General features: G+C 35.7%; 1 protein-coding gene across 1 annotated transcript in view; it reads left to right on the top strand.

The window, feature by feature from the left end:
• The window catches only part of NELL2 (neural EGFL like 2), a 218,757-nt gene that overhangs the window by 143,383 nt on the left and 62,330 nt on the right, over positions 1 to 13,044 (top strand). Inside the window, exon 13 of the mRNA XM_075274344.1 lies at positions 10,806 to 10,931. Within this exon, the coding sequence (XP_075130445.1) occupies positions 10,806 to 10,931 (126 nt within the window). The remainder of the gene's footprint in view (positions 1 to 10,805; positions 10,932 to 13,044) is intronic.

Raw genomic sequence — 13,044 nt, 5'->3', positions numbered from 1 at the left:
CTAATATCCGATCGAACATGAGTTCGATAGAACACTGTTCGCTCATCTCTAATAATGATGGGAAAAGGGAACACTGAAAATGAAGCATGACACATTTTCTTTTCGACTGTAGAAGAATACAAGTGAGGATTGAATAGTCTGTCAAGTTATTATTTTGCAGTTCTACAATCTTCAAAAAAACCTAAAATAAAATGAGAATTGTAATGGCGGGGACATGCTGTGACAGTCAGAATCATTTTAGTACTTGTCTGTACACAATTAGAAATAACAGAAAACCACTAAGTTAAAGACACACATGGCATTTTTTTGTTATTTTTCTGGTGAAAATTTTGCTGCAGTTATTTAAGGTAAAGTCCGGAGAGGGGTAACAAGGCATGAGGAATATAAAGGAAGGACTTATAGAGGAATCTAAAGGATTTATAGAGGAAGGACTTATTCTTCTCCTTCCTACTGAATTCACTCAGAACTTTGGTTCAAATAGCTACAGCCCCCCAAAAAACCATTATTGGTTAGTGGGGAAACATAGCAGAAAAAAATCAACTGTGCTTTACAGTCCCACCAAAGGGATTGAAATTTTATTTAATCTCGTTCCCAAACTACAGAAAAAAACATGCTGGAAAACACAGTGGGGAAAATATATTAAGACTGGTGTATTTTAGTTACAACATTGTACCATCTCTTGTCCAGAAAGTACAGTGGTCCCTCAAGCTACAGTGACATCATAGAAAATAATTTACAGTCTAAAGGAGGTTTTTTAGGCTTAGTTCACACGTAAATAACATGTGGCTTATTTTGTCACCGAAAAAAAACGCTTCTTAATTAGGAAGCGTTTTTTTTTACCATGGCACGTTTTTTGTGGAGCGTTTTTTTGTAAAAACTGCTTTGACATTTTTCCCATCCTTTAAGAGAACGGGCCACAAAAAACATGTTGCGTTTTTTACCACATGTTTTTTGTAAAAAAAAAGTGCGGTAAAAAACGCTTCCCTTTCACTTCTATTGCTTTCTTCAGACAGAAAACACCTGAAGAAAGGTCATGTCCCTTCTTTTTCTCTGCTAGCAGTCTACATAGACTAACATTGTATGGAGGAGGATTATGACGTGAATTCCGCTGTCAAAATCCTCCTCCATGTCCCCCGTGTGAACTAGCCCTTAGTCTTCTATGTGTAAGGATTTATTATATCTATGTTACAAATAAATTTTCGTTATGTCAAGTGGAATTTGGTCTATAGCGTGAGGATAACTCCTGTGTTTCTGCTATCTTATTATTTTTTTAATTGTTTTTAACTTATTTCTCTATTAGCTATCTGATAATTTTTCTTTACTATCATTTTCATATTTTGGTGACATTTTGGTATCTTCAGAACCAATTACTAGTTTCAAAAGGCATAACTAGATAACTAGTGGAGGGGCAGAGAGGGTGGCAGCTCCAGAGATCCAGGCCCACTGACTTTGTGGGGCCCACCCTGTGTTCAGTATAAACACATGCAGTACTTTCAACTATATTAGCATCTGCAGGCCACCAGTATAATTGAAATGTGTTGTAGAGCGAAAAACAGCTGACTTCTGCCACTCGGTAACTTGTAAACCACAGCCTACAAAGCGCTGTGACCACAGACCAAATGTCTGCTTCCTGACACAGACAAACACGATATATTCACAGCATTATTTCTGCTGCACTAAGACATAGATACCCCGTGTCTCAGTACCTTATAAGGGAGGAGTAAGAAGTGGTGACGGACGGCGGTGGCTTTGTTCATCAAGGGTTAGCAGTTACAGGAGTGTGTGTGTATATGTATATATATATATATATATATATATATATATATATATATATATATATATATATATATATACACTTTTTTAGGCCAGTTTGGAGCCTTATAAGTGGCATCAAGTGGATCATTAGGGCCGTTATGAATATAAGGAGGGTCATTTAAGTAAGTGACCATTTATATATGGAGTCATTAGGGGGTAATTGTGGGCATTATAAATATAAGGGTCCTCATCTATATTTGGGGTAATTGTGGGCATCATAAATATAAGGTTGGTCATCTATATAGGGTTATTGGGGCATTATGAATATAATACCTATATAAAGAGTCATTAGGGACAATTTGAATATAAGGGGTAACATTTATATAAAAGGTCATTGTGGGCAGTATTTAGGTCAAGGGGCATCAGGGGCATAATATAAGAGGGGCAATATTTATTTAATTAAGATGACACTTGGGCTTCATTAGAGGGGTTTTCAGGCTCATTTTTATTCATGTTCAATCCTCAGGATAGATCAGCAATTAGGATCAGTAGGGGGTTTAACCCCCGGAACCCTCCCTGATCATTTGCTTATAAAGGCCATGGCAAACGTGCAAGCACAGTTACCTCCTCACTGTTTATAAGGTACATTGTCTGTTTTATATTGGCTATGGCGCTGTAAAAGTTTTTAATCTTTTATTGACAAATACATCAAGTTTCTACAAAGACTCAATACTTAATGTTCACCTTTGTTTTTCAAGACTTCGAGGGCACATTGAAGAAGTCTTAAAAAAAAAAAAGGTCAACGCTGTAAATATTGAGTCTTTTCAGAAACTTGATGTATTTGTCAATAAAAGTTTAAAAACTTGAAATGCCTCGAATTGTATTTCCATATATATTAGAAATATCTGCTGCTTCAGTGTCTTTAGATCTTTTAGTCAAACTTTGTGAAAATAAGGGGGTCACGACTGTAGCATTAATTATTATTATTATCATTACTATTACAATGATACTTGTATTAGTACTGTGGTACCAAAGGTGTTAAAATTTACATTAAATTGAATTTCAGGTTAAAATCACATTAATTAGGGAATTGCAGAACTGGCTCCTTTCTAATATAATGGAATCTGAGGAGTGGGAACCAGGAGGGGGCTTTGTGTTCATCTGCTGAGTTTCCCTTTAATGTATTGTATATTATGCACAATGTACATTAAAATGAAAGGTTTCTCCTCGAGCTACATTGCTGGAATTATTGACTTTCTTAAAATATTATTTATAAGGTCTGAAGTGTCAATCACAAAAGCATTCTGCAGTCTTCCAGTAAATGTAATACATTCATAAAACCGTTCCTTATCTAAGCATAGCATTCTCTATTCTAATTAAAGAAATGGCAGCCAACTGTTGCATGGTAATAATGTACCGTCACTCGGTCCCAACTGTTTCAATTATGCTGAATATAAGCAATAATAACTGAGTATACAAGGCAGGCTTATTGATGCTGTTGGTAGGTGCTTTGTATAACCTGCCCTTAATATAAGTGAGGTGTGTGACCCATTATCTAATGTTCTGGATAGCTCATGATAAATGTCTTAAGGCCTGCACACAAATGTCTTAAAAGCCAATAGTAAAACTTTGTGACCTGCAGCGCAGTTTCTGCATATTGGAATATAAAATTTACAAAGTAGAGGAAGTCAAAAGGGGGAATCAATTATATATTTAGATATAGCACTATTTTAAAGAGATTTTCTAGCCCGGAAGTAAAAATTAAGGCAGGGCAGAGATTAAAATAACTAAAGAAACCATGCAGACATGTCCTAGGCCCTGCCATCCAGCATCCATAAACAGTTTCATTGCTCCAGTGATGTCATGACTTGCGCCCTCATGCGACCACTACAGCCACATAGTGTCATCGCTATATATGTTCTAGTTTCTCTGCAGCAATGTTGTATCCCACGCGTGACCCCCTTAGTCAGTGATTGGCTGCAGTGGCCATGTGGGGGCAGATGAACATTAGTTTGTTATTTTAACTTCCTCTCTGTCCTCCCTTTAATATTTCCTTCTGAGACAGAAAATTCCTTCAAAACCTACCTCCAAGTATAAAACAACTTTTCATAACTGAATGCGCATATAAGAAACTTTGTAATCTTATCATGAATTTTTTTCTTCTCCATTTATGAGGCTGTAACTCCTCCTTATCTCCATTCATGTTTATATAAACCTCTGTATTCTCCTCACATACACACCTCTATGGAGAGGGGAGGGGAGGAAGAAGCTGGCATTGATTTTATTGCCTCATCCTGGGCAGTAGTCGACTCTTATCTTGAAGTATAGCAGTGTTAAAAGAACTTGCTGACTCACAGAATTCAGGGTGTTGAAGCAGCATTTACAGTCCTATGAAAAAGTTTGGGCACCCCTATTAATCTTAATCATTTTTAGTTCTAAATATTGTGGTGTTTGCAGCAACCATTTCAGTTTGATATATCTAATAACTGATGGACACAGTAATATTTCAGGATTGAAATGAGGTTTATTGTAATAACAGAAAATGTGCAATATGCATTAAACCAAAATTTGACTGGTGCAAAAGTATGGGCACCTCAACAGAAAAGTGACATTAATATTTAGTAGATCCTCCTTTTGCAAAGATAACAGCCTCTAGTCGCTTCCTGTAGCTTTTAATCAGTTCCTGGATCCTGGATGAAAGGATTTTGGACCATTCCTCTTTACAAAACAATTCAAGTTAAGTTTGATGGTCGCCGAGCATGGACAGCCCGCTTCAAATGATCTGAAAACAAAGATTGTTCAACATAGTTGTTCAGGGGAAGGATACAAAAAGTTGTCTCAGAGATTTAACCTGTCAGTTTCCACTGTGATGAACATAGTAAGGAAATGGAAGACCACAGGGACAGTTCTTGTTAAGCCCAGAAGTGGCAGGCCAAGAAAAATATCAGAAAGGCAGAGAAGAAGAATGGTGAGAACAGTCAAGGACAATCCACAGACCACCTCCAAAGAGCTGCAGCATCATCTTGCTGCAGATGGTGTCACTGTGCATCGTCAACAATACAGCGCACTTTGCACAAGGAGAAGCTGTATGGGAGAGTGATGAGAAAGAAGCCATTTCTGCAAGCACGCCACAAACAGAGTCGCCTGAGGTATGCACATTTGGACAAGCCAGCTTCATTTTGGAAGAAGGTCCTGTGGACTGATGAAACAAAGATTGAGTTGTTTGGTCATACAAAACGGCGTTATGCATTGCGTCCAAGAAAAAACAGAATTCCAAGAAAAACACTTGCTACCCACTGTAAAATTTGGTGGAGGTTCCATCATGCTTTGGGGCTGTGTGGCCAATGCCAGCACCAGGAATCTTGATAAAGTTAAGGGTCGCATGGATTCCACTCAGTATCAGCAGATTCTTGAGAATAATGTTCAAGAATCAGTGACGAAGTTGAAGTTACGCCGGGGATGGATATTTCAGCAAGACAATGATCCAAAACACTGCTCCAAATCGACTCAGGCATTCATGCAGAGGAACAATTACAATGTTCTGGAATTGCCATCCCAGTCCCCAGACCTGAATATCATTGAACATCTGTGGGACGATTTGAAGCAGGCTGTCCATGTTCGGCGACCATCAAACTTAACTGAACTTGAATTGTTTTGTAAAGAGGAATGGTCCAAAATCCCTTCATCCAGGATCCAGGAACTGATTAAAAGCTACAGGAAGCGACTAGAGGCTGTTATCTTTGCAAAAGGAGGATCTACTAAATATTAATGTCACTTTTCTGTTGAGGTGCCCATACTTTTGCACCAGTCAAATTTTGGTTTAATGCATATTGCACATTTTCTGTTGGTACAATAAACCTCATTTCAATCCTGAAATATTACTGTGTCCATCAGTTATTAGATATATCAAACTGAAATGGCTGTTGCAAACACCAAAATATTTAGAACTAAAAATGATTAAGATCAATAGGGGTGCCCAAACTTTTTCATAGGACTGTATTTGTTTGTTTGTTCTTTCCAGCAGCAGCATACTCCTCCCCTCCCCTCACCATAGACTAATATGTAAAAAGTAGCTCTGCTTAATAGATGGAGAAATATACATATTTCTTAAATAAGATATATTAAAAAGTTTCTTATATCCATCTGCACAATCCATTTATGAAAAGTTGATTTAAGAAAGTGTGTGTTTCTCATATATTTCACTGAAAAGACATTTATTTTACATGAATTTCAAGCTGCACAACACTACTGAGGCAGTCAGCATAAAGCATAAGCAGGCTGTCTGAGCCAGACAATTTAAATCAACCTGTGAGTTTGAGGGATCCACAGTATTTATTTACTTGCACAGTCGGGGACTTGAAATTTTTCTTATTTTGGACAATTGTAGAGGAGAGCTTGCTGATATAAGATTTTACATGAGTCTGAATACAAATCTACTTAGTGCAACCAGTAACATACATTATTTATGAAACAACAAAGATCCTGGATGTTCACAGCCTGGATTATCTATATAAGAACTGGTTCACATCTGCGGAATACTGGTTGCATTGACAAGCTGTGAGCTTATGAAAGCACATGGACCCCATAGACTATAATGGGGTCTGTATGATTTCCGCGCGGTCTCCGTACAAGTCATGCGGAGAGGAAAATACTTCATAAACTACTTTTCTCTCCATATGACTTGTACGGGTAGCGTATGGAAAACAGACGGACCCCCATTATAGTCTATGGGGTCCATGTGCTTTCATTGCTCACCACTTGTCAATGCATTTGGTATTCCATTAAGGGGGTCCCCAAGAGGAATACTGAACGCAGATGTAAACCAGGCCTTAGATGTACAGATGTAGCAAAGGTAAACATGACTCATAACGCATTAACAACACTGTGGCTCAGACTGTTAATTTAACTCTTTCAATGTGATTTCAATTACTATTATTATTGTCTTCGGAAATAGGATATTATGCTGTAGAACATTAAACAGCAGTACATCTCCATTTTGCTCTTGTCTCTCCTTTGATGCGTGTGGCAGTTATTGTACTTTGAAATTGTTCTAAGTATAGCAAGTTTACATTTTACATTCTAGAGTGTGTACTTTTTTGAAAATTAAAAACAAAACTTTTTTACTGCATGTACACATTATATGCTGGAATCCACATATGACTGGTGTGGAGGCTCAGTGCACAGATGCTTGCCAATTTAACACATTAATGCTTCTTGTCAGCATCTAATCAACTCTTAAATCATAATAAATAAATTCGATGGGACACAATAATTTGTACAGCCAGATGCTCAACGCATTGAAGCCTAGAGAGAGCCCATTTAATACTGGCTATACATAAACCATAGCTAAACTATGGCTGTGATTGGTTATACACAGAGGGTAAAAAGGATTTCCAAGGCACTGAATGAAAAATAAAATGCAACCTTTATTTAGGCATAGTGTAGACATACAGTGTTAAAACATGGCTGGGCCTTTCACAAGTCAATGTCCTAACTTGTGTGATACATGGCACTGGTGAACAAGGATATACTATAATAAGAAGGCACCTGGTATTCATAAGAATGCTATTGTTACATGTATCACCTATCTAAACATTGCTGCAAACCATGCACACACCTTCATGTTAACACGGTGCATTCTCTAATGCCAGGGATCTCTCTAAACAGGAAACTGTACATTGCCACACCAAAAATTAGTTCTGGAATGGAATGACATGGGGCAGATTTGCTAATCCGGACATTTAAACAGTGTAAACTTAGAGCAGATTATCTAAAGATCTACTGAATTTAGTGGCTGATGCTGGATGATTCATTTGGCCCATATATAGACACTTTTGTCTAAGTTTAATTATTAGTTGGTTCACTGCATACCATAATTTTGCAGTTTTTGGCACAACTTGTCATCCTAATTTGCTTTCCTACTAAGCCACATACACACATTTCCCAGTAAAAAAAATCTCCATCTTAAGACCGCTATGAAAAGTGTGTAAAACAAGTAATAAATATGATGCTGGGCATGTGCAATAGTTTGTAATGCAAGAATTCTGCTGCATTTTGATTAGTAAATCTCCCCTAAAGTGTCCTGTTCTGAATAAGAGATTACTTATGTCTTTGCACTTTGAAGGTTAAAGTGTTGGTCAGTTTTAGAAAATGAGTATCATTATTTGTACAATAAAAAGTTCTACAAGTTTCCAATATAGTTTCTCTATCAATTTTTCAAGGTTTTCTTGAAAATCAGAACATGGCTATGCGATGACACACAGGTGCACAGCATGTTATAGTAACAGCATGGTAGTCAGATGTCTGTCATATAACAAGCTTGGCACCTGTGTGCCCATCACATGACCATTGACTGATATTCATGTAAATGTGTTTTTTAAAAAGAACTCAGGGAGAGGACAGAATATAAACAGTGACCCTGAACAGTCACTATATACTGGTGGTTTAGTTGCTGACAGGTTCCCTTTAAGTCCTTGCACACATTGGCATGTGATGGTTAGTGAAGAACTATAGGCCATTAGTTAGGTTAGGGTAGGAAAAAGGGGAGGGAAAAGGTTATAGCCCACTTGCAATAATCATAGAAAAAAGTCTTTGACTTACATCACTGAAGACACTGATGCACGGATAGGGAGTTTCCTCGGCTTGAAAACATGAATCCAACAGTAGAGAAAATGTAAAAAAAAATCCAGCAATCCACTTTTTCATAAAATTTAGCTTTATGAAGAAGTGGATCGCTGGATTTTTAACATTTTTTCTACTGTTGCATTAGTTAAGTTAACCCCTTCCTGCCGCAGTTTTACACTGTGTCTCTTTACGCAATAATAACTTTGGAACACTTTAACTCACCACAGTGAAGAAATTGTTTATTCACATTAGTGGTATATTTTGGTCAATGTAATGGAAAAAAAATAGGAAATTTGGTGAAAATTTTGAAAAATATGTAATTTCAAATGTTTGGACATTATCGGCTTTTCATATGGATAGTCCTACCACCCAAATCAGTTCATAAATCTAATTCACCATGTCTCTGCTTTAAGCTGGCATCAAACTTTAAACATCCTTTAACTCATTTCGTACATTATAAGGTTCGCAATCAAACAGCAATTTTCTAAATTTTCAAGAACATTTCCAAAACCCATATTTTAAGGGACTCAAGTCAGTTCTCAAGGGGCTTTGAAAGGACTTTGTATTAGAAACCCCCATAAATCACCCTATTTTCAACTTCAACCCTTAAATAAGTCAAAACAGCACATAGGAAGTTTGTTAAATCTTTAAGCATTTCACAGGAATTAAAACAAAATGGAGGTGAAATGTGCACATTTCAATTTCTTTTATTAATACATTTACTTTTTTTCCGATATAATGTCATTTTAATGCCATATGTTTAATCTTCACAAAGGGTTCAAGCAGAAAAATCAACCCACAGTTCATTAAACAATTTCTCCTGAATATGGCAATACTCCATCTGTGGTGATAGACCACTGTACCAACCATGAAACGGAAAGAGTGCTATTTGGCTTTTGGAGGGCAGATTTTACTGGAATAGTTTTCAGGTATCGCGTCCCATTTGCAGAATCCCTGAAGTGCCAAACAGTAGAAATCCTCCGTAAGTGACCTAATTTTGGAAACTAAACCACTCAAGAAATTTATCAAAAAGTATAGAGCATTTTGACCTTATAGGTCTTTTACAGAATTGGGCTGTGATAATGGAAAATGACATTCTTATATATTAAATATTGTTTAAACCAAAATTTTATTTTATTATTATTATTTTTTGAGGGGTTAAAGTAGAAAATGCACTCCACAATTTGAGCAATTTCTCCCAACTATGGAAATGCCCACATGCAGATGTAAGTTTCTTTATTGGCACATAGCAGGGAAGGAGTTCCATTGAGCTTTTCGGAGGGCAAATTTTACTGGAATTGGATTTAGGCCCCAGGTTTCACTTGCAAAGCCCCTGAGGCACAGTGGAGACACACAACAAATGACCACATTTTCGAAACTAAACCCCTCAAGGAATTTATCAAGTGGTATGGTTACCATTTTGAACTAACAGCTGTTTCACCAAATTAAGTGTTAGTAATTCCAATTAGGGAAAAAAATATTTCTTTTTGCATCGCCATATTCTGAGAGGTGTAACACTTTTATTTTTATGTTGATGGAGTTAGTTGAGATCTTATTTTTTGCAGGACAAGCAATGCTATTTATTGTTTGTTTGTTTTTTTAACGACTCCAGTTAACTAAATATTTAAAAAATAATAATAATAATAATAATAATAATAATCAAAGATTTTGTATAAGACAAAGGCATTTTGGTGGCTTTATTTATTAATTTAATGCTTTTGAATTTTTTTAAACCACTTTTAGTAATCGTTAGTTCATTAGTATACACGTACTGCAATATATAAAGGCAGACATAGAGGGTGACAGCCTGTTCAATAGGCAGAATCAACCAAATATATTCACTTACAAGATATCATGGACATCAGCATTTGCCCTGGGTTTATAAGATTCAAACTATGTTTGCACTGTTACATTGCAGCCCCACAGAAGGCAAGGACAGTTTAAAAATGGCAATTTGTAAATATATTTAAAAATTGCAGATTTAGGATAGAGTTCAGTCTATCGACCATGATCTGAAATGGTGTGAAGGCTACTCTGTGCTACTGGCTATTGTGCAATCTAAATGCAGATATGTAAGAACTGCTTGCTCAAACCTTTACCTAGACATATTAATTATTAATAAGATTAAACATCTGAAATCACAAAATCTTAGGCACGTAGCGAAATACCTCACAAATTGCTAAATCAACATATTTAGAAACCATTGGATATTTCCTTTTTCTGGGTTACGGTGTATGATTTTGTACATTGATACATGATTTGATGATCATGATTAGCAATATTAATAAAATTTAAAAAAAACAAATGTAACTTTCCTTAAATTGTTTTTAAAGGCAATAAATCTCTGCATCTGTATATAATAAACATATCCAATATCAATGATAGAAAAAAGATTTAATACCATTTTTATCTTTTTTAATGATTAGATATTGATGAGTGTGCTGAAGGACGCCATTACTGTCGGGAGAATACTATTTGTGTGAACACACCAGGATCATTCATGTGCATTTGTCAAACAGGCTACATCAAAATTGATGACTATTCCTGCACAGGTATGGCCAAACTAAGTTTATATATAGTATAGCTTTATAGATGTGTGCAAGTTACTGGATAATTTTTAGCTTGCATGAAGAATAGCTATAAGAGTCTACATACTGATACCTTTATCTAATGTATCATTTATCTAATATCTCAATATATATTCTCTTGCTATGTTTTTTTCTTAAATAACATATCTGTTTGTTTGTATTTATCATTTTTGGCCGCTATTGCACATTGAAGTCTTTTTATTTATGTTTTATTGGGTTTGCAAATGCAACCAGCATTGACATGATAATAGTCTCTTTGAAGTATGGCAAATTTAAAGGGAACATGTTGACAATACAGTCCAATCTGTGGGCAGCATGTTATATAAAGAGCAGATGGAGCTGAGCAGATTGATATGCATATTTGGGGTAAGCAATTCATTATAACTAATAATTTATTCATTTAAATCTGTACTCATTCTAGGCTTGGTAGTCAAGTGGGAGGTCTTAGTGATCAACCATCCTTATATAAGTGTGCTTACAAAAATAGCGACCAAGCATGAATTGTATTGCCCAGTTCCCTAAGCCCAGATTAAGCAGGGATTTAAAGGGAGTCTACCACTAGCAAAAACAGCTTGAAACCACTTATATGTAGTTGTGGGGCCGCTAGGGGCATAGTACACAAATATACCTTTTTTTTTAAGTATTATCTTGCTGCTAAAATCAAATCAACTTTTCATCCAAATTGAAACACCCATTTTTTTATTTATTTTTTTTTACCAGCACTACTATCTAAAATTTACAGGTCCCGACTCTTGATATAGAGTGACCACAGTGAAAACAGGTGCAAGCTTACATTTCAAACACACAAAAAAAATATTTACTATGCCATCAATTACTCTTTTAGCATATTAGTGGATTAGAAGATATTATATGGTGACTCCCTTCTAATAAACAAATCACAAGTTCTACTGTAGGTCAGATATAATCAATCTGTCCCATTCATTGTGACTCTAAAATGCATTGCTTATAGATTGGACTGCATTACTACGTAATGGGATCCTTTTAACTTAAAATCACTATTTGCATTTAAAAGTACTATTGGCCTGTAATGGCCTCAGTAAATGATATTAGTCCAATTTTTATTTTACCGTTACAGAGATTCCTCTAGTAATGGGTATTCGTGCCTTATGCAGCTGATTCTTTGACCCTGGTCTCCGTGACTCGCATTTTTCTCATATTATTCCATTAATTATTAGCTGTACAGCTAAAAAAAAAGTTTATATCGTATGCAGACAAGATCTAAAGTTACTTTGCATATTTGATCTAGCCAGCTATAAAATATACAGCTAACTAATTACTGAAAGGCAATTAAAAATATCTGCAGGCAGTACCAACAGATCACTAGTAAGATGAATCCTTTGATCACTAAAGGCCCTGGGTGCTTTTGTGGTGTAGTGATTTGACAGAAATTGTAACACATGGCTGGTTCTGTTGGAAGCAAGTGGAAAAGCGATTTCTCTTTCATGGAATATGTGCTTTTATCTGTGCACAGGAAGTACAGAAAATGAATAGTACATTTCCAATAGTAATTTGAATAACAATATAAATGTAAAAATGAAGTAAAAGGCTTACAATCTTATTATATGTTGTATTAAAACATTTCCAGAGAAAATTTACTTACGTTTTTTCTGCACTGAATCAATTTTACTTTTCTATGACCTATTCGCTATATTAAATATTTTAAGATATTGTAATGAAAAAAATATAACGTTGTTCCTCTTCATTTAGATTTAGACGTCGTTTTGGCTGGGTTTATAATGTAGATAGGAGAAGTTTATTAAAAAAAAAAAATACACTAGGAAACGCAACAGTCATGTTATTCAGTGACCACTCTGATATTTTTGTAAGACAAGTAGGTGCTGAACTCTTTGAGGCAACCACAAGGGGTTTTTTTTGTATTTACGTATTAGTTCCACTATATTCACTGATGAGCAAAAGGGTAACAATGTTCTGAACTTTTACCTTTCAGGCTCATATAATGACTACCATCATTATATAGACAATCATCTTGGCTATCTCATACATAAATTTGACTTGCAACTATTTAGATTTATGGTATGATTAGTTATGCAGATTC

The sequence above is a fragment of the Leptodactylus fuscus genome, chromosome 5 (genome assembly GCF_031893055.1).
Source record: "Leptodactylus fuscus isolate aLepFus1 chromosome 5, aLepFus1.hap2, whole genome shotgun sequence".
NCBI classification, from domain to species: domain Eukaryota; kingdom Metazoa; phylum Chordata; class Amphibia; order Anura; family Leptodactylidae; genus Leptodactylus; species Leptodactylus fuscus.
This window is presented reverse-complemented; position numbering and strand designations above follow the sequence as displayed.